Here is a 23,592-nt window from a genome sequence, read left to right on the forward strand (position 1 = left end):
CAGCAAATGTATTTATATATATATATATAAATTAACATATTCAACTTTTTTTTTTTTTAAGGTGGCCGCTGGCTGCATTATACAGGTATCCATTATAAACAAGTTTTTACTTGTCTCTGCGGAGAGTTTTTGGGCCGCTTACACACATCTGACTACTATAAATTTTACAAACTTAAGTGAGAAACAAACTAGTAAGAAAAAAAGTTTCTATACAAATATATATTTTTTTGTGGTTATGACTCAACTTGTCTTTTGGGTGGGCCCGCCTTTGAGCAAAATGTTAGAAGCTTGTTTTTATTGGCGAGTCTGTGATAGTGGTGCGACCATATATGGGCATGACTGTTGACTACTCAACACATTCAAAAAGACTAGTGGTGGGTACTAATACTAACCAATAAATAGTCTTCCAAAATATGATTTGTTACCATAAAAAGATTTGTACAAAAACAAAACATTTTTAACCAAACAATTTGTCGACTTGTCCAGAGTGTACCCCGCCTTCCGCCCGATTGTAGCTGAGATAGACGCCAGTGCCCCCCGCGACCCCAAAAGGGAATAAGCGGTAGAAAATGGATGGACAACAATTTGTAAAAAAATATATATATAATAATGTTAACCAAAAGATTTGTAAAAAAAAATTAAATAAATTGTAATCAAAGGATTGGTAAAATAAATAAAAAAATCGATCTATTACAAAAAAGGATTCTAACCCCAAAAAAAGTATACCCATTAAAGTGACCAGAAAACTGGATTTGTAGCACAAAATACAATTTGTGACCAGATATTTTTTTTTACAACCAAGAGAGAAGCAACAAAGCAGCATTAAAGGCCTACTGAAACCCACTACTACAGACCACACAGTCTGATAGTTTATATGTCAATGGTGAAATATTAACATTGCAACACATGCCAATACGGCCTTTTTAGTTTACTAAATAATATTTTAAATTTCCCGGGAGTTTCGTCTTCGAAACGTCGTGTAATGATGACGTGTACGCAAGACGTCACAGGGTTTCAGGAAGTATGAGCGCTACGCACACACTCAGCCAAAAGTCGTCTGCTTTAACGGCATAATTACACAGTATTTTGGACATCTGTGTTGCTGAATCTTTTGCAATTTGTTCAATTAATATTGGAGAAGTCAAAGTAGAAAGATGGAGTTGGGAAGCTTTAGCTTTTAGCCACACAAACACACGGTGATTCCTTGTTTAAAATTCCCGGAGATGAAAATTTACTATGGATCAGAGCGCGGTCAAGCAGACCTGAATCCAGACCAAATGTCAACCAGCAGGTTTCGGTGAGAAAATTGTGGTTAAAAAGTCATTTCTTACCGCATATCAGCGGAGCTTCCGTCCTGCTGCCGCTTCGTGACTTCCCTCAGAGACACTGCGCGTCAACACACCAGTGGACACACTTCTCCGACTATCAGGTAATATTAAACTCACTAAAAGACTAGCAACACAATAGAAAGATAAGGGATTTCCCAGAATTATCCTAGTAAATGTGTCTAAAAACATCGGAATCCTTCCCAATGCAATGGCGTTTTTGTTTTTTGTTTTTTTGTTTTTCTAGTCCGTCGCTATCAATATCCTCAAACACGAATCTTTCATCCTCGCTCAAATTAATGGGAAAATTGTCGTTTTCTCGGTCCGAATAGCACTGTTTGTTGGAGGCTCCCATTAAAATCAATGTAAATATGTGAGGAGCCATCAACATGTGACATCATCGTCTGCGACTTCCGGTAGAGGCAGGGCTTTTCTCTTAACACCGAAAATTCTGACTTTATCGTGGATGTTCTCTACTAAATCCTTTCAGCAAAAATATGGCAATATCGCGAAATGATCAAGTATGACACATAGAATGGGCCTGCTATCCCTGTTTAAAAGAGAAAATCTCTTTTTAGTAGGCCTTTAACACAGCTGTTTATCAGCTCTGTTGAATCTTTTCACTGGATTGTGTTAGTGCTAGTTAATAGAGAGATTTAATGTGCAGAAATGCAAGCTTGTCACTTCAGTCATTGATTTGTTGTTCATTATTTCCTCGTAGTAGTAGTAGTAGTAGTAGTAGTGTGCAGTGACGTGCGGTGAGGTTGATAGCTGGTGAGGCACTGACGTAATCAGAATCAGATTTACAAATATACAGTGTGCGCTCTGTGCAAATTATTTGCCATTTGATTGGCAGCACTTTACGGGTTGTGTTTCATTTCTGCATTCTTTACACATACAAACTGTCACCCACAAAATGTGCATTATATTAAAACGAAACAAAAATAATGTCATCGCCGTCTTACCTTTACTTATAAATGAAGTCCATGCGCTGGTCCTTCACGATAAAAATAGCCGTCACTTTCTGGTATAAGTCCTTGACTTCCTTCAGTTTTAAAAGTCTTATATGAGTTCAACATAGTTGCAGAGCTCCTACTCTCATCATTTCCACAAAATGCGAGCTGCTGTTTGGCGAGGAAGCAGGTCGCATTGATGACATCTTTTAAAATCTCTCGGTTCTCTTTTACCTTAGTCGCCGCTGTTCATCCAAAGCCAAGTCTATCCTCGTCATCCCAAATATTTTAGCGCAATCTAGCTTTGAATATGAGCGGCCGACCGCTCATGTTTGGTGAGGCTTCTTTGCAAATTCTTTAGGTCAAAAAATCCCATCTGATTCCACACAGTTCCACAGGTTGAAAAAAGAAGGCAAGGAAAACAGAAAAGGCAGTTTCTTGCAGAACATCCACAAAGCCAGTCTTTTCACGTATACCACTCCGTTTGGAAAAAGCGAGTAACTTTCCGTCTTGCTGATTGAAACAAACCATTAAGCTCCGGCGTTGGTCTTTCTTTAGTAATTATCTCCTGCTTCTCTTGAAAGTCTACTTTAGAAAACTGTTTAAGTGCGGAAATGTAGTCATCCTTGTTGATAGTCGGGTGCACGAGACGGAAAAAATAAGTCGCTGCTGCACTTCCCCGCTGAGGCCACCGTATGTCTGGGATCATGAGCGCCCCTATCGTGAGGCACGAGAACTGTTTGCCTCACCTCAGACTTTTTTCTCTGCCGTTTTGATGGCTCAACCAACACACAAGACATGCAACTCGCTGCGGCACTTGACTCGCTTACGCCACCATATGTGTCTGCTCATGAGCGCCCCTATCGTGAGACACGAGAACTGTTTGCCTCACCTCAGACATTTTTCTCTGCCGTTTTGAACGCTCAGCAACACACCAGACAAGAACGCGCTCTGTCCGCATAGCAGACAGAGAAGTTTACGAGGGATTGCAAAAATTTTGAAGAAAAAAATCATCCAAATTGGTGAAGCTAAATGAAAATTAAAAACTAACAATTTCAATTATTTAATCATTATATGTTTTATTTCTTTGCATGATCACAGATGAGGCTCTGCCTCCCCTGACCGCACGTCACTGGTAGTTTGTATGTGTGTGTGTGTGTACTTGCACTTGCATTGCAGGTTTTGTGTTGTTTGCTGTGTGATGTTGCCTTCTATTTAATGTCAAGTTAATTTTAGTGTGGTGCTGGTTGTTGTTTTCATTAGTAAAAAGCCATTTTCCTGCATTGACCTTGCTGTCCTTCTGATGCTGTCTTGTTGACATACAAACACATCAAAAGTAGCGCGGCACATTACATCGAACATCTCAATAACAGCGTTGTAACGTACATAAAAGTAATTCATTAGATCAATCCTTACTAGAAAAAGAACGGGGTATGTAATGTCGTTATTAGGGACACTTCCGAATATAACCCAACACTTTTTTTTGTGACCAAAAAAACCCTATTTGTGACCAAACAAATATTTGAAACCACAACAATGTTTTTACTTATTAAAATTTTAAATCCAAATACTTTTGTTTGCAAATCTTTATTTTGTTTGTTTGTCCTGCTATCAATAAAGAAGAGCCAGCTAAATCCAACATAATACAAATAATCTTTGTGTCTGCAAAGGACAATGACATCACAAACTTTTTGAGTATGTGTGTTTTAAAAAAATATTTAAATAAACTGTTTTTGATAAGATTCAGCAAATTAATATTGTGATTTTTTTAATTTTGGGTACAGAGGAGAAATCCTCATTAATATCAGGTTATTTTGACAGAAAGCAGATTACAATATATTCTCATTGTGCCCAATTTTGTTTTTTTTCCTTCAAACTGCTGCAGTATTTGAACCTTCAACCATTTTTTTTTAAAGGGCTTGGATGAACGTTTTAAGCGTCACAGCTTCCTGTAACACAGTCTGTCCAAAATATTGCTCCACCTTGTTATTGTAATGGCAGACAACACCGTTATTTGTAATGACTACTTATGACCACTAGATGGAAGTGTTGTCCATTAATTGTCGCCGCCAAACGTGTAACTGTCATACAAAAGAAATGTACAATCTAGTACAATAAAGTCTGCAAATACTGTATAATATGCATATATTATATTAATATAATTTTTAATATTTTATTTAAAAATCCGTAATATTGAAAACAAATAATTCATGCATTTGTGATAAATGAAATATGAACAAAATAAATGTATTAATGAATGAATTTCCCCCAAGGATCAATACAGTACTTTCTATTCTATTTTTATTCTATTCTTAAAAGTAATATAGTTTATAATTATTTGATGTTTTTATCAAACTACTTTTTTTGAAAATATGATTATTATTTATTAATTGTATAGTAATGATTCCCCCCGTATGTCCACATTGTATGTTCAACAAAGAAACACTGAATTTGAAGACTCAGAAACAACATTTTACACCAACACAATGGAAATAACATTTTTGAACAGTTTCATCCACGAATGAAATATCACTTTAATTGTATGAAATATTTTTACTAGTTTATTTCTCTGCTGAAGCTGTATGATTTAATTAATATCATTCAATAAATATGACACAAATTATATTTGACAATAGAGTCACCCATTTGAAGTATGGGCATGAATTATAGACATTTGAAATACATAAACAAAAACCTTCAATGAAAAACAACTAATAAATATATTTTTTAAATTGCCATCAAGTAATTATAAAACTAAATAATGTAGTTTGCATACTTTATACAAATAAGTAACATTTATTTGTTAAGTGACACATCCATACAAAAATATTATTTTGATATTTAAAAATATATATTTTTCAAAAATATGAGAATATGTAAATAATAAAAAAAACACCCATATTTCTATTAGAATTTGTATTTATCTAAAGGGTCCTGTATATTCAATTAAAAAAAATGTTATTGTATGAGGTGTTTCTAAAGTCTACACATTTTTATTTAATTATTATATATTTACATATTCACATTATGCATGCATATTATGTGTTAAGTTAAAAAAAATCAATAATATGGAATATATATACATATCCATCCATTTTTTTACCGCTTGTCTCTCGCGGGGATGCCTGGAACCTATCCCACCTGCATTTGGGTGGAAGACGGTGTACACCCTGGACAAGTCGCCACCTCATCGCATGCAGGGCGTATATATATATATATATATATATATATAAATATACTATATTGTGAGTGAATATGTATATATATATGTATATATATATATATATATATATATAAATATACTATATTGTGAGTGAATATGTATATATGTATATATATATATATATATATATATATATATATATATATATATATATATATATATATATGTATTATACAAAACAGTTGAATGTAACGAATAAAGAAATAATTATTAACAAAGTAATTACAATATACTGTAAAACAATTTTTAAGTATTTGTTATGTTTTTGTGCAGTTTAGGGACACCATGTACATTATACAAATGGGTAACTTGTAAATTGATTTAAGCTTAATTATCTTTTTTAAAAGTACAACAAATATGTTTTAAATATTCAATAAAAAAATCATACAGTATTACAAAAATGATGGTTGTAACTGTTTTGCAAATAATAGCTTAGAGGAAAAAGAACACACTTAGTATTTGTCTTACATTTTCATTAAATACAAATTACATGTTGTTGTTGTTTTTGCACACGGTGTTGCTAAAGTGCAAATATGTTTTTCGATATAATCCCATTACATTTATATAGTCATTTAAAATATGTGGTTGTGTAATACCAATTAATACAAGACTGTATTATATTCTCGTCATTGACCTTTTGTTTATTTCTTCCCTAAAATGATTTGTCTATTGTATGCACATCCCACATAATTTCAGTGGTACATGATGTAAATCAGTGGTTCTCAAATGGGGGTACTTGAAGGTATGCCAAGGGGTACTTCCGTCAGTCTACCCCAAGGCAGCTGTGGCGCATGTGTAGCTCACCACCACCAGGTGTGAATTAAGGATGGGTTCCCACTTCTCTGTGAACGCTTTGAGTATTTAGTAATAGAAAAGCAGGATATAAATCTAATCCATTATTATTGTTATTACTTGAGATTTTTCAATTCAAAAATCTTTTATAAATATATTTATTGAATAGTACTTCAACAAAATATGAATGTAAGTTCATAAACTGTGAAAAGAAATGCAACAATGCAATATTCAGTGATGACAGCTAGATTTTTTTGTGGACATGTTCCATAAATATTGACGTTTAAAGATTTATTTTGTTGTGAAGAAATGTTTAGAATTAAGTTCATGAATCCAGATGGATCTCTATTAAAATCCCCAAAGAAGATGATTACTTCTATGTGTAGAAATCTTTATTTATAATTGAATCACAAGTTTTTTGTTATTTTTATATCTTTTTTTCCCAAATAGTTCAAGAAAGACCACTACAAATGAGCAAGAAACTGATGACATAGTGCTGTATTTTACTTCTTTATCTCTTTTTTTCAACCAAAAATGCTTTGCTCTGATTAGAAGGTACTTGAATTAAAAAAATGTCCACAGGGGGTACGCCACTGAGAAAAGGTTGAGAACCACAGTGTTACTGCATGCATCAGCAGCTAAATTAGGAGCCTTTGTTAGTTTACTAACTAATAAAAGACAAGTTGTCTTGTATGTTGACTATTTTAATCATTTAAGGACAAACTTGCAATAAGAAACATACCCCGCCTTCCGCCCGATTGTAGCTGAGATAGGCGCCAGCGCCACTCGCGACCCCAACAGGGAAAAAGCGGTAGAAATGGATGGATGGATGGATGTTTAATGTACCCTAAAAAATGTTGTTCAAATAAAGCCAATAATGCAATTTTTTGTGGTCCCCTTTATTTAGAAAAGTACAGAAAATTACTTTTAAATATATTTATTGAATAATAATTCAACAAAATATGAATATAAGTCCATAAAGTGTGAAAAGAAATGCTACAATGCAATATTCAGTGTTAACAGCTAGATTTTTTTGTGGAAATGTTCCATAAATATTGCCGTTTTGTGAAGAAATGTGTAGAATGAAGTTGATGAATCCAGGTGGATCTCTATTACAATCCCCAAAGAGGGCTCTTTAAGTTGATGATTACTTCTATGTGTAGAAGTCTTTATTTATAATTGAACCACATGTTTATTTTTCAACAAGTTTTTAGTTATTTGTATATCTTTTTTTACCAAATAGTTCAAAAAAGACCACTACAAATGACCATTATTTTTGCACTGTTATACAATGTAATAAATCAGAAACTGATGACATAGTGCTGTATTTTACTTTTTTTTTTCCAACCAAAAATGTTTTGTTCTGATTAGGAGGTACTTGAGTTAAAAACATGTTCAGGGGGTACATCACTGAAAAAAAGGTTTAGAACCACTGGTGTAAATGTTCATTTTTAAATACTTGATTTACTTCAAGCGTTATTTTTAGTGTGATGAAATGATTTATCATGATTCTATCCAAAGTAGGATTTTAGTGTTAAAATGTGCAGAAAAAGAAGAAAGTGTGGGTTGTCTTTTGTGGTTGGTTGCGTTAATCCTTGCGTCTAGTTGGTGGAAATCCCCACGTGGTTCCGACTCCTATAAAAAAAAAAAAAAAAAACTTTGGAGTTTGGAGGTTTTGTGGAGGATCCGGCAGACGGAGGTCGGAGTCTGAGTCGCAGACATCTCCCCGCAGGACGCCACGTCTTTCCAGGCCAGCAGGACGCAGGTTACCGGCGCGCAAATTACCTTCCGGACTGAGGACGAAGTTTGAATGAAAAGGAGGACTTTTTTCCAAATTCTTCTCCAACTTTCTGATCTCCAAGTGACTCTCTCCGGAGGATATCGGCGGAATATGAGGTCCTTTGGCCCGGTGAAGATGACGGTGTGCTTCCTCCTCTGCCTGCTGTCGGTGCGCTCGGAGACGCAGAGCTCGTCCGCGGAGTCGACATGCGCGTCGTGCGGCTTCCAGTCGGAGCGCGTCAACCTGGACTTCGTGGAGGCGGTGAAGCGGCACATCCTCAACCGGCTGCAGATGCGGGACAGACCCAACATCACGCACCCCATCCCCAAGGCCGCCATGGTCACCGCGCTGCGGAGGCTGCACGCCGGCAAAGTGCGGGAGGACGGCCGGGTGGAGATCCCGGCTCTGGACGGCCAGGCGTCCTTCAGCGGCGACCTGCGAGCGGAGACCTCGGAGATCATCAGCTTCGCGGACACTGGTAACTTTTCTCTTACGTCCTCTCCATCCGCTCTTTGACGCATCTGCACGCCGTTTTCTCCCGCATACTTTCCTAGCCGAAGGTAAACTTTTGGATAAGAGAGAGGCTAACTGCGACGAGGTGACGACTTGTCCAGGGTGTACGCCGCCTTCCGCGGGATTGTAGCTGAAATAGGCGACAGCGCCCCCCGCCACCCCAAAAGGGAATAAGCGGTAGTAAATGGATGGATGGATGGAGAGGCTAACTGTGTTTGTATGGCTATCGCGTTTACGCGGGCTTTACGATTAATCGGTTACCGTATTCGATTACCGTATTTTCTTGAATTGCCGCCGGGGCGCTAATTAATTTAAAACCTCTTCTCACCCCTGCGCTTACCAAGGGCATGCGGTAAAAGTAAGCATGCGCTAATTATTTTAAAACCTCTTCTCACTCCGGTACTTACCAAAGGTATGCAGTAAAAATTTGAGTGTGATGTAAGCCTGGACCTTAAATCCTACTGAATAGCTATTAATTGTAATACTAAGCATGCGCTAATTATTTTGGGAAGCAAGTTTGACCCTGCAGTAATTCAAGGCAGGCGCATACTATATGCCCTGCGGCAATTCAAGGAAATCAAAATTTCCCATAGAAAAAAATACTTTTTATTTAGTGTTGTGCCGATACCAAAAATGTATATCGATACTTTTCGGTACTATTTTTCAATAAAGGGACCACAAAAATGGCATTATTGGCTTTATTTGAACAACATTTTTTAGGGTACATTAAACATCCATCCATTTCTACCGCTTTTGAATTGTTGTAATTTTTAGAATATTTAAAAAAAAATCTCACGTACCCCTTGGCACACCTTGAAGTACCCCCATTTGAGAACCATTGACTTAAGTAGCCGAAGGTAAACTTTTGGAGAAGAGAAAGGCTAACTGCGATGCGGTGGCGACTTGTCCAGGGTGTACACCGCCTTCCGCCCGATTGTAACTGAGATAGGCGACAGCGCCCACCGCCAGCCCAAAAGGGAATAACAGTAGAAAATGGATGGATGGATGGAGAGGCTAACTGTGTTTGTATGGCTATCGCGTGTACTCGGGCTGCAACGATTAATCGATTACCGTATTTCCTTGAATTGCCGCCGGGGCGCTAATTAATTAAAAACCTCTTCTCACCCCGGCACTTACCAAAGGTATGCAGTAAAAATTTGAGTGTCATGTAAGCTTGGACTTTAAAGGCCTACTGAAATGAGATTTTCTCATTCATACGGGGATAGCAGGTCCATTTTATGTGTCATACTCGGTCATTTCGCGATATTGCCATATTCTTGCTGAAAGGATTTAGTAGAGAACATCCACGATAAAGTTTGCATCTTTCGGTGCTAAGAGAAAAGCCCTGCTTCTACCGGAAGTCGCAGACGATGACGTCACATGATGATGGCTCCTCACATCCTCACATTGTTTTTAATGGGAGCCTCCAACAAAAAGTGCTATTCAGAAAAAACAAAAAACGATTGCATTGGGACGGATTCCGATGTTTTTAGAGACATTTACTAGGATAATTCTGGGAAATCACTTATCTTTCTATTGTGTTGCTAGTGTTTTAGTGAGTTAAATAGTACCTGATAGTCGGAGGTGTACGTCCATGGGTGTCTTGATGCCAGTGTCTGAGGGAAGTCGACGGCAGCTTTAGGGACAGGGCAAGCTCAGCTTTTCTTCGGTAAGAAGCGACTTTTTACCACAATTTTCTCACCGAAACCAGCTGGTTGAGATTCCGTCATGATTCATGTTTGCTTGACCGCGCTCTGATCCACAGTAAAGTTTCACCTCTAGGAATTTTAAACAAGGAATCACCGTGTGTTTGTGTGGCTCAAGGCTAAAGCTTCCCAACTCCATCTTTCTACTTTCACTTCTCCAATATTAATTGAACAAATTGCAAAAGATTCAGCAACACAGATCTCCAAAATACTGTGTAATTATGTCGTTAAAGCAGACGACTTTTAGCTGTGTGTGTGCGCAGCGCTCATACTTCCTAAAAACCCGTTACGTCTTGCGTACACGTCATCATTACACGACGTTTTCAAGACGAAACTCCCTGAAAATTTAAAATTGTAATTTAGTAAACTAAAAAGGCCGTATTGGCATGTGTTGCAATGTTAATATTTCATCATTGATATATAAACTATCAGACTGTGTGGTGGGTAGTAGTGGGTTTCAGTAGGCCTTTAAACATCCATCCATCCATTTTTTACCGCTTATTCCCTTTTGGGGTCGCGGGGGGCGCTGGTGCCTATCTCAGCTACAATCGGGCGGAAGGCGGGGTACACCCCGGACAAGTCGCCACCTTATCGCAGGGCCAACACAGATAGACAGACAACATTCACACTCACATTCACACACTAGGGCCAATTTAGTGTTGCCAATCAATCTATCCCCAGGTGCATGCCTTTAAACATATGTTTTCTATTGCAAGTTTGTCCTTAAATAAATTAAATAGTCAACATACAAGACAACTTGTCTTTTTTTAGTTATTAACTAACAAAGGCTCCTAATTTAGCTGCTGATGCATGCAGTAACACTGTGGTTCTCAACCTTTTTTCAGTGATGTAACCCCTGTGAACATTTTTTTAATTCAAGTACCCCCTAATCAGAACAAAGCATTTTGGGTTGAAAAAAAATAGATAAAGAAGTAAAATACAGCACTATGTCATCAGTTTCTGATTTATTAAATTGTATAACAGTGCAAAATATTGCTCATTTCTAGTGGTCTTTCTTAAACTATTTGGAAAAAAAGATATAAAAATAACTAAAAACTTGTTGAAAAATAAACAAGTGATTCAATTATAAATAAAGATTTCTACACATAGAAGTAATCATCAACTTAAAGTGCCCTCTTCGGGGATTGTAATAGAGATCCACAAAAAAAGAAATGTTTAACATCAATATTTATGGAACATTTCCACAAAAATCTAGCTATCAACACTGAATATTGCATTGTTGCATTTCTTTTCACAGTTTATGAACTTATATTCATATTTTGTTGAATTATTATTCAATAAATATATTTATAAAGAGTTTTTGAATGGCTGCTATTTTTAGAATATTTTAAAAAAAAATCTCACATACCCCTTGGCAAACCTTCAAGTACCCCCCGGGGTACACGTACCCCCATTTGAGAACCACTGGCTTAAGTAGCCGAAGGTAAACTTTTGGATAAGAGAGAGGCCAACTGTGTTTGTATGGCTATGGTCGTGTTCTCGGGTTGCGACGATTAATGGATTATTTCCATTACCAAAAAAAATACTTCCATTTGATGTTGTCCCGATACCAAAAATGTATTTTGATACTTTTCGGTACTTTTCTAAATAAAGGGGACCACAAAAAAAATTTGACATATTGGCTTTATTTGAACAAAAAATCTTAGGGTACATTAAACATACGTTTTTTATTGCAAGTTTGTCCTTAAATAAAATAAATAGTCAACATACAAGACAACTTGTCTTTTATTAGTTAGTAAACAAACAAAGGCTCCTTATTTAGGTGCTGACGTACGCAGTAACATATTGTGTTATTTAATATTCTATTATTTTGTCAACATTATTAAGGTAGAAAATTAACTATTAGTCTACTTGTTCATTTACTGTTAATATCTGCTTACCTTTTCTTTCAACATGTTCTATTTATACTTCTGTAAAAATTTAATAATCACTTATTCTTCTGTTGTTTGGGTGCTTTACATTAGTTTTGGATGATACTATGAATTGATTAACGTGGACCCCGACTTAAACAAGTTGAAAAAAAAAAGTTACCATTTAGTGGTCAATTGTACGGAATATGTACTGTACTGTGCAAACTAGAGATGCGCGGATAGGCAATTATATCATCCGCAACCGCATCACCAAAGTCGTCATCCACCCGAACCAACATTTTATCAGAACCGCAACCGCCCGCTGCTAGCGGGGTGTAGAAAATAGTCAGGAAAAGTCATGGATACAAAGGATTCTGGGTATTTGTTGTGTTGTGTTTATGTTGTGTTACTGGGAGGATGTTCTCCCGAAATGTGTTTGTCAATCTTGTTTGGTGTGGCTTCACAGCGTGGCACATATTACTAAGAGTGTTAAAATTGTTTATATCACAACCATTAGTGTACTCTGTGTCACCCAGTATGCCTTGCAGTCGTGTGCGTGTTGCTGCGGAAGCCACACACAACATGTTGCTGGACTGACGAGCAGATCGTACATGTTGTAGAAGGCGACAAAGCCAATGGCTTCATAGCACGCCCTAATACTTATTAACTGGGTGACTGCCGGCAGTCATTCTAGAGAATATTAGCGTCTCCTATTGTCTTCTTTGCTTTGTGACACGGGTCTTAAATGGCTCTTTGAATGGTAAAGGATATCGATCCCAGAACATGTATATCAAATATATCCGGATGGTTCAACCGCCACCCGCCCGAATCTAATTAAAATCAATTTTTTCGTCATGTCACCCGCCCGACCGCAAACCGCGCATCTCTAGTGCAAACTGCATTGTTTCATATAATGTATTCTCATCCTTTGCAATCTTCTAATAAAAGTTTAAATCAATCAATCAAACCACAAATCATGCCAATACCAAGTAGTCACAGGATCATAGATAGTCATATTCAAAGTCCTCAAGTGTCCAGGGATGTATTTCCTGAGTTTATAAACAAAGTATATATATTTTTTTTTAAATGAAAGAAGATGTTGTGATGCCAAAATATCGATGTAATCATAGTAGTATCGACTAGATACACGCTCGTACTTGTATCATTACAGTGGATGTTAGGTGTAGATCCACCCATGTCGTTTGTTTACATTTTGACGCCATAAGCTACGGTGTGTAGTGAAACATGTTTAGTTATTCCTCTTTCTCGCCATGAAGGCGAGGATTAGTGATTTAGAAGTAGCTAAAACACTGTCGACTGCAGCTAGACGTTTGCCGCTAGCTAGCTAGCCATGTCTTAAAGCACCTCTTTCTGAGGGTGTTGCAGTGTTATAGCGTCACCTTTATCGTTAGTTTTTTAAGCCAAAAATACGTTTGTTCTACCTTTTCTGTCTACACACTGTGTCTGTTTGTAAGTACTCTGTGATTGTGCGCTGCCGAACATGCTCGTCAGCTTGTAATCCAGAAATGATATGACGTGACGACGGCGGGGACCAAGGGGGTGGGGGACTAGTGACTTTTCAGAGGCGATATAGTACCGAATATGATTCATTAGTATCGTATCGCGGTATTATACTAATACTGGTATATTAGGGTTGTGAATCTTTGGGTGTCCCAAGTTTCGATTCAATATCGATTCTTGGGGTCACGATTCGATAATATATCGATTTTTTTCGATTCGATTCTCGATTCAAAAACGATATTTTTCCGATTCAAAACGATTTTGTATTCATTCAATACATAGGATTTCAGCAGGATCTACCCCAGCCTGCTGACATGCTAGCAGAGTAGAAGATTAAAAAAAAAAAACTTTTATAATTGTAAAGGACAATGTTTTATCAACTGATTGCAATAATGTAAATTTGTTTTAACTATTAAACGAACCAAAAATATGACTTATTTTTCTTTGTGAAAACATTGGACACAGTGTGTTGTCAAGCTTATGAGATGCGATGCAAGTGTAAGCCACTGTGACACTATTGTTCTTTTTTATTGTTTTTATAAATGTGTAATGATAATGTCACTGAGGGATTTTTAATCACTGCTATGCTGAAATTCTAACTAATATTGATACTGATGTTGATAATATTCATTTTTGTTTCACTACTTTTTGTTCTGTGTCGTGTCGCAGTTCTGAGTGTTGCTGGGTCAGGTTTGTTTTTGGAATTGGATTGCATTGTTATGGTATTGCTGTGTATTGTTTTGTTGCATTGATTTAAAAAAAAAAAAAAAAAAAAAAAAAAATATATATATATATATATTTTTTTTTTTTAATCGATTTTTTAAAAATGAGAATCGATTCTGAATCGCACAACGTATTCGATTCGATTCGTATTTGAATCGATTTTTTCCAACACCCCTATGGTATACCGTACAACCCTACTTCCATTAGAAAAAAGCTTAGATTCAAACAAAGGACTCTATAAAAGTCTGTTTGTTTTTTTTTAAATAAAGAATGTTATACCTTTTATGCCTATTTTGACACCATAAAGTGTGTCCGTTGATTAAATACAAAAGACCTGGTGCCAGAAATGTAAGGATATGAACATTTAATTTAATTGTTGTCGTTATCACAGTGTTGTTGAATGTGCTCAAAAAGTACTTACACACTGAAATAGCAAGGCAACGACACTTTGATTTATGATCAATTGCTTTGATTAATCGTTTAATGAGGGTACATAATAATCGCTTAATTCAATTGGAGAAACACTTTGATTTAAAATCAATTGTTTTGATTAATCGTTTTAATGAGTGTGCATAATAATCGCTTAATTCAGTAGGAGAAACACTTTGATTTGAAATCAATTGCTTCGAATAATCGTTTAACGAGTGTACTTAATAAAAACTGATGCAATGCGGTCCGCATGGAGTGTCCAAAACCTGATGAGAGACCACAATCTGGCCTCTGGGGCGCCCCCATTTTGTATTAATTTTTTTATTTTATATTTTGTATTTTTTTTAACCTATCATGTCCAGCCACTCAGGCAAATCATTTTGTTGATGTAGATGCCAAGGGCAGCACGGTGGGAGAGGGATTAGTGTGTGTGCCTCACAATACGAAGGTCCTGGGTTTGATCCTGCACTCGGGATCTTTTCTGTGTGGAGTTTGCTTGTTCTCCCCGTGACTACGTGGGTTACCTCCGGGTACTCCGGCTTCCTGCACCTGGGGATAGGTTGATTGGCAACACTAAATGGTCCCTAGTGTGTGAATGTGAGTGTGAATGTTGTCTGTCTATCTGTGTTGGCCCTGCGATGAGATGACGACTTGTCCAGGGTGTACGCCGCCTTCCGCCCGAATGCAGCTGAGGTATGTTCCAGCTCCCCCCCACGACCCCGAACGGGACAAGCGGTAGACAATGGATGGATGGATGTATGTAGATGCCAATATCTGCTGTACAGATTTATTTTGCAAAAAAATGTGTAGGTTACTTACTTTTCTTGTTGCCTTATTTGTATTTGACTTTATCAAATGTTAGAATATATTTAGTGTTTGGGGCATGCATATATATATATATATATATCTATATATATATCTATATATACATATATATATATATATATAGATATATATATATATATATAGACATATACATATACATATATATATATATCTATATATATATATATATACATATATCTATATCTATATATATATATATATATATATATATATATATATATATATATATATATATATATATATATATACATATCTATATATAGATATATATATATATATATATATATATATATATATTAAGGATGTAACAATATCAAAATCTCACGCCACAGTAGGATATTATTGTGGTATATGTCCCCCAAAAAAGACGTAAAAATGTCATGGTGTATAAAATGAAATGACTGGAATGTTTTAGATAAACACACTTACTGTAATTAAATGCAACCCTATTGCTAAAATGTTCTTATCACATTTATTACTACAAACATGTTTTTTTGGTGCAAAGAATTGTGCGAGAACATCCATTGTCCCTCTCAACTTTTACTTTATGAGAAGTAGTGTCCTCCACAGTGGACATTTTTATATCAGTGTGAAAAATGCAGTGCTTCAGAAAAGTTGAAGGCGAACTGCACTTTTACATTTTTTTTGCCTATTGTTCACAATCATAATGAAAGACATGACGACGAATGTTGATGTTGTTTAAAAAAAAAAAGTATTATAACTCGTAAATAACTGCGATGAGGTGGCGACTTGTCCAGGGTGTACACCGCCTTCCGACCGATTGTAGCTGAGATAGGCACCAGCGCCCCCCGCGATCCCAGAGGTAATAAGCGGTAAAAAATGGATGGATGGGACTTGTAAATAAATGTAAATAAAAGTCTGCTTACAATAGAGTCAATAAGAAGTCCTCTAATCCGCCAATAAAAAACAATAAAAAACAAAAAAATCGCCAACAATACCGCATTTACATTTCTTGACTTGAATATTAACCAAGTGTTAGTGATATTGTTATTATAAGCGTTAACGCGGACAAACTATTTATAGCGGCGCCATGATCACGAGCGTGTGTGTGCCTACGTTGACGATATCGACTGGTCAGCTGCTTTCTCGCTTCAATGTTCTTGGAAGTTTATTCTCTTTCATAAATCACGCCTCTCACCTGGAAAGTAGAAGGATGAGGACGACGAGTTGGTCAACTTTGGCATCCAATTTAGACCCGGTAAAGGCGAAAAACGACACGAAACAACGCTTGGTTCCACTCCCCTTTTCCTCGCAAGGATTATGAGTCATTCTTCATCTAAATGGTAATATACCACAATTATTTCAATTGGCATCCTAATGACAGCAGATATTGTACGGTAAGTGATGTTTTATTAAATGTGTTGGCTCTCATGAAGTCTGGAGTGAGTAATAATCAGTGATGTTGAAAAAAAAAGCAAACGTTGAGATGCTTTTTTTGATATTAATGCGCCACGTTTGCTTAAAATGATAAAATTATTCAATGTTATTATAAATGTCCCCGTTACTACATACATTACATATATACTTACATCATGTATACAAAATCTTGATTGAGTTGTTTGGATGATTTTTTATGTGCTTTATAGGCAGAATTGCACGGCTCCTATAGGTTGACTTTTGATCGCATTTAATGCTTACAAAAAAAAAATATATATGTATTTACAGTATGTGTATGTATGTATATGTATATACATGTACATACATATATGTATAATTGTATGTATATTAGGGGTGTAACGGTACATGTATTTGTATTGAATTGTTTCGGTATAGGGGTTCTGGTTCGGTACGGAGGAGTACCGAACGAGTTCCACACGAACATATGAAGTAGCCGCCTATGCTAAAGTCTTAACAACCTGCTCCGCTCCATTCTGCCTCCGTCTCCTGCACAACACCCTGCATTGTCCCTCCCACACAACCATCTGATTGGTTACAACAGTAGCGATAACAAGGCAATCAGCAGTGCGTATTCAGAGCGCATCTAGTCAGCGCTTCAGCGTCGAGCAGATAGGCGTGTAGCAGGGGAGCAACGGACTCTCCCCAAGTTATACTAAACACTTCCAAGTCAACTACTTTCTAAACATCACTATGAGCCCGTTGACCTTCTAGAAACAAACTCAGCTCACTCGCAGTCCTGGCTTTAGGTGAAGGCTAGTTAGCTTTTAGCGTAATGTTAGCTCATTTTGCGGTGTGTGTGTGTGTGTGTGTGTGTGTGTGTGTGTGTGTGTGTGTGTGTGTGTTACGGACAGTGTTAATTGAGGAGTGTTGAAGCAGCAAAAAAAGGACATTATCTTAAATGAAGAGTTTCTGTCTCTGATAGTGTATATAATAATGTAAGTGCATCATAAAGCCTACATGAACTCCTATGGCTAGTGTACTATTTTTTTCAGCAATAGTAACATTAATCATTAGTAATGTAGCAGCCTAGTTTTGAATGGCAGGGTCCCTGCTATCACATGTTCATACAAATATAACATTTACATAATAAAAAATCCACTACAGGTTTCCCCAATGCTGTAATAAATTAAGCATGATGACTTGACTTGAAACTGTTTAATGTTGCACTTTTTATATGTAGAAGAAAAGTTGTGTCATTTTATTTCATCTAAGCAACAATTTGAGGCATTTTAATGTGGATTAACGTGGGCAGAATTATTATAGTGTTCCCAATGTTAAAAGGATCAATCCATTGTTTACAAATTTGGTAAATAAATAACCAAAAAATGTATATTTTGTTGTTTTCTTACTGTGCCGAAAATGAACCGAACCGTGACTTCTAAACCGGGGTACGTACAGAACCGAAATTTTTGTGTACCGTTACACCCCTAATGTATGTATATATCCATCCATCCATCCATCCATTTTTTACCGCTTATTCCCTTTAGGGGTCGCGGGGGGCGCTGGCGCCTATCTCAGCTACAATCGGGCGGAAGGCTGCGTACACCCTGGACAAGTCGCCACCTATATATATATATATAAATACAATTCATATGTATATGTTATATAATATATTACTAAAATAATCAATAGCTACAGCCCTACACTGATTAAATATTTCAACAATTTTTTATTTAAAATAAATAGACACACAATATACTTTCTTGGCAAAAGAAGTATTAAATATTGTTATGGATTTTTAAGAACCATATCACTGTTTTTATTTGAGTGTTTAAATATGTATAGCGTCTTCCATTTTAATTAGTAGAGGTTTCTAATGTTTGTTTTGTGCTTCCTGTTGCAGACATTGTGTCATATTCCTCAAAGTATTGATCGATTACTCAATAAGCAAAAATTTTATGTTACAGCAAAGTGTTTATACAAGTTTTGACTGTGGTATGTCGTTTACTAATGGGGAAATACATTAATGTCTCTTGGTTTTATGTTAGCATTTAAGCCAGCTCGCTAGCAAGTGCTGAGTTTATCAAAGTGTTTTTATCATTTAGAATTGTAATTTAGAAGGATACTACCAATGACTGCTTTAGGTACAAACTTTTTTTCAAAACCTTTAGTTTGCTGGAGGACAATGTTTGAAGTTGCGCACAGCAATTTTATTGTGAAGGCTGGAAGTGTGCTGCTGTTCTTTAAGGGTGCTTGACAGCTGCTATGTTATTGAGTGGAGACGACGCAAGGTTGTTTTGAATAAACAAAAAACACAGAGTGCCTCTCAATTTACAGCTTCTGTCCTGCCTGTACATTAATTAGTCTTACATCAGTGATATCATCACAACAACACAGCAGATGAGATGTGTTGCGTGAGTATGAATCCTTCTCCTCACCATTTTACTCACAACTATGTCAATGTTCGTGATGATCCGTGTTTAACAGCAGATTTTTGTTTTATTGGCCAATTCCCTGATTCCATTAATGCGGAAATCATAAGGCCCTATTTAGTCAATTAATTGAGCAATGAGTTTAACTAATAAAACAATGATTAAATTCGGACTGCATCGAGTGCCCAGAACTTGAAATACATGGACATAGTTTCTGCACGGTGGCTGAGAGTGGTGCACCTATTAGTGATGCAGGTCATGCTGCTTAAGCGATTCAACAGATTATTGAAACGGATGGTTGGACTATGGAGGCAGATGGCAAAAACGAAATGTAAGAAGAAACTGAAGCTATTGAGCGAATAGCTATTGACGCTATTCGGCCGTGCATGTCTGCGTTAGCATCGCCAGTAAAATGTGCACACCAAACAATCGGGACTTTCGCATCTTGTGACACTGGATCAACTTAAATCCGTCGATTGGTAAGTGTTTGTTTGGGATTAAATGTGGGTGGAGGGAAACGCTGGATGCAAATATAGCTACAAATGTACATACAGCTAGCCTAAATAGCATGTTAGCATCGATTAGCTGGCAGTCATGCCGCGACCAAATATGTCTGATTAGCACATAAGTCAACAACATCAACAAAACTCACCTTTATAATTTTGTTGACTTTATCGTTGGAAATGCATCTGCAGGATATCCATACATCTCTGTGCCATGTCTGCCTTAGCACAGCCGGAAAAATGTGCAGACACTCCGGCACATTCAATGGGGGTCTGGCGGCAGATTTCTTTGACTTTATCGTTGGAAATGCATCTGCTTTGAGTGTTGCGGGATATCCACACAATCTTGCCATCTCTGTAGTAGCATAGCTTTCGTCGGTAAAGGGTGTGTGGGGAAGTGTGCGGCTTTCCCCACACCCTCGTAACGACTGACCATTTCGTCGGCTTTCCCTACACCCTCGTATTTTGAACAAATTTCGTCCAATTTTTTGCCACTTTCGCATCTTTGGGCCAGTGGTGCAACTTGAATCCCTCCCTGTTAGTGTTGTTACACCCTCCAACAACACACCGACGAGGCATGATGTCTCCAAGGTTCCAGAAAACAGTTAAAAAAACGGAAAATAACAGAGCTGAGACGCGGTGTTTGTAATGCGTTTGAGAAAATGGCGGCTTTATTACCTAGATGACGTCACGTTCTGACGTCATCACTCCGAGAGCGATACATAGAAAGGCTTTTAATTCGCCAAAATTCACCCATTTAGAGTTCGGAAATCGCTTAATAAAATATATGGTCTTTTTTCTGCAACATCAAGGTATATATTGACGCTTACATAGGTCTGGTGATAATGTTCCCCTTTAATGGGGACATCGCTCTGTTTACACAGTCACCTTTAGGGGACTTCTGACGGTATGGGGACAAAAAAACAGGTCCCTTAAAGGGAAACCTTTTGAAATGATAGTCAGATCCATTCTGAAGATGCCAGTGGTTCTTAACCTGGGTTCGATCGAACCCCAGGGGTTTGGCGAGTCGGCCTCAGGGGTTCGGCGGAGGTCAAGACACATCCGACTCATTGTGTATATAAAAACATCTCCCTATCGGCGTATTATGGATACCCCCAAACAATGTTCCCTCTAATTTTCCATCTGATTTGCAGGTGTGTAATTTGTTGTTAGTTCATGCACTGTGTTGGTTTTGTTCTATGAACAAGGTGATGGGCATGCACGGTTAATTTTGTGCACCAGTACAAAAAAACATTACTTTGTCTTGAATTAAAAAAAAAAAAACATTTTATTTTTCACTAAAGAAGTATTCGGTGGACGCGCATGTGAAACTGGTGGGGTTCGGTACCTCCAACAAGGTTAAGAACCACTGGTTTAGGACATACAGTGGGGCAAAAAAGTATTTAGTCAGCCACCGATTGTGCAAGTTCTCCCACTTAAAATGATGACAGAGGTCTGTAATTTTCATCATAGGTACACTTCAACTGTGAGAGACAGAATGTGGGGGAAACAAAATCCAGGAATTCACATTGTAGGAATTTTAAAGAATTTATTTGTAAATTATGGTGGAAAATAAGTATTTGGTCAACCATTCAAAGCTCTCACTAATGGAAGGAGGTTTTGGCTCAAAATCTCACGATACATGGCCCCATTCATTCTTTCCTTAACACGGATTAATCGTCCTGTCCCCTTAGCAGAAAAACAGCCCCAAAGCATGATGTTTCCACCCCCATGCTTCACAGTAGGTAAGGTATTCTTGGGATGCAACTCAGTATTCTTCTTCCTCCAAACACGACGAGTTGAGTTTATACCAAAAAGTTCTATTTTGGTTTCATCTGACCACATGACATTCTCCCAATCCTCTGTTGTATCATCCATGTATCCATTTTGCTATAAACTCAACACGTCGTGTTTGGAGGAAGAAGAATACTGAGTTGCATCCCAAGAACACCAAACCTACTGTGAAGCATGGGGGTGGAAACATCATGCTTTGGGGCTGTTTTTCTGCTAAGGGGACAGGACGATTGATCCGTGTTAAGGAAAGAATGAATGGGGCCATGTATCGTGAGATTTTGAGCCAAAACCTCCTTCCATCAGTGAGAGACACGGACATATAAGTAGTGCACCGCACGTTGTGTAAACAATGCACACCGAGGCACCATGAATTGATTAGCGTGGACCCCGACTTAAACAAGTTGAAAAACTTATTGAGGTGTTACCATTTAGTGGTCAATTGTACGGAATATGTACTGTACTGTGCAATCTACTAATAAAAGGTTCAATCGATCAAAAAAACAACAACACACGGCATGATGGCAAAGACTGGGCTATGATAGACCGACCACACCTCCTCTTTTCACGGGATATGTCCTCTTTGCTGAGCTGTCCAGGTGGAGTTTCTTAAATGCCTCGAATGTCCGGCATTTTAAGTTAGGGTTGCGTGTATTTTCAATGTATGTTCAGGGTTAAGAAGGGGTTAAAAAAAAAAAAAGTGGTGCACGCAGCAACATTCGTGAGGGAGGGGGAGAGACAGAGAGCGAGAGAGTTATGATAAACGTGCATGTGTCGCCAGGCTCTGCTTTTTACCCGTTGGTTCATCAGATTTTATTTTTTATTATCTATAGCAAGGGTGTCAAAAGTGTGCCCCAGAGGCCATTTGCGGCCCACAGCTAATGTTTTAAAGGCCCACGGCACATTCTAAAAATAAACAAAAACATTAACAAAAGTGAAATAAAAAAGCTTAAAGGCTAAATGTAGTTTAGAAAAAGTTGCAACGTTGACTAATGAAACAAAGCTGTTTTTTTTTTCTTTCAAACTGTCATTGCTCAAAACATAATATTGAATCAAAATCGATGTTATAATGAATTATTGACCTACCGGTATCCAAGTTTCCGATTACTTCACATCAAATATTCCACTAAGAAAAATATCTTTGGTGGAAGATTTACCAAATTTGTCAAATAAATAATCAAAAAATTTATATTTTGTTTTTTTCTTACTGTAATGAAAAATGAACCGAACCGTGACCTCTGAACCGAGGTACGTTTGGCCCGTCACATTGTTGGAAGCGATCCGTCACGTTATTCAAAGTGTCCCGCCACATCATTTAAAGTGGCCCACCACATCATTTACCATGAATATATTTATGTGGACCCCGACTTAAAAAAGTTGAAAAACTTATTGGGCTGTTACCATTTAGTGGTCAATTGGACGGAATATCTCCCGTCCAAAGGCAAAACCCAGTAACTCAATTTTGGTCAAAACTGAGCTGATAATAATTTTGGAGTTCCTAGGTGATATGCTTTACATTAGTGTATGCGATATTGTAATTTGTTCCATAAGTAAGCTGTTACGCGCAATGCAGGAGCTAGCAACCAGCACATAATCGCGTAGATACAACAGAAAAACCTAGTATCTCAAGGGACCAATCGAAGCTTCTTTGTCAGTCGCCTTATTGTCTTTAATGAGACATTTGCACAAATGGGGGCCGACGGTCAACCCGATTATGTGATATTATGGCACGAGGGGATATTTGGAAGATTGGCCCAGGACGTTGCAAGCACCTTCATTAAATGTATTGTTCTTGATTCTTCCCCTTGCATACTCTTTTGGGCAG

The 23,592-nt window shown here is 37.3% G+C and overlaps 1 protein-coding gene across 2 annotated transcripts in view; it reads left to right on the top strand.

Annotated features, from left to right (window-relative positions):
• Nucleotides 1-1,581: 1,581 nt before the first annotated feature.
• Nucleotides 1,582-23,592, top strand: part of inhbb (inhibin subunit beta B) — a 60,379-nt gene continuing 38,368 nt past the window's right edge. The window contains exons 1-2 of one of the 2 annotated variants that reach the window (XM_061918622.1): nt 1,582-2,068; nt 8,254-8,551. In XM_061918622.1, the coding sequence (XP_061774606.1) occupies nt 1,985-2,068; nt 8,254-8,551 (382 nt within the window). In that variant the 5' untranslated portion in view covers nt 1,582-1,984. Of the gene's footprint in view, nt 2,069-7,971; nt 8,552-23,592 lie in introns of those variants that run through there. The other variant, XM_061918621.1, reaches the window with a different exon arrangement.

This window comes from Nerophis ophidion, linkage group LG13 (genome assembly GCF_033978795.1).
Source record: "Nerophis ophidion isolate RoL-2023_Sa linkage group LG13, RoL_Noph_v1.0, whole genome shotgun sequence".
Lineage (NCBI taxonomy): Eukaryota > Metazoa > Chordata > Actinopteri > Syngnathiformes > Syngnathidae > Nerophis > Nerophis ophidion.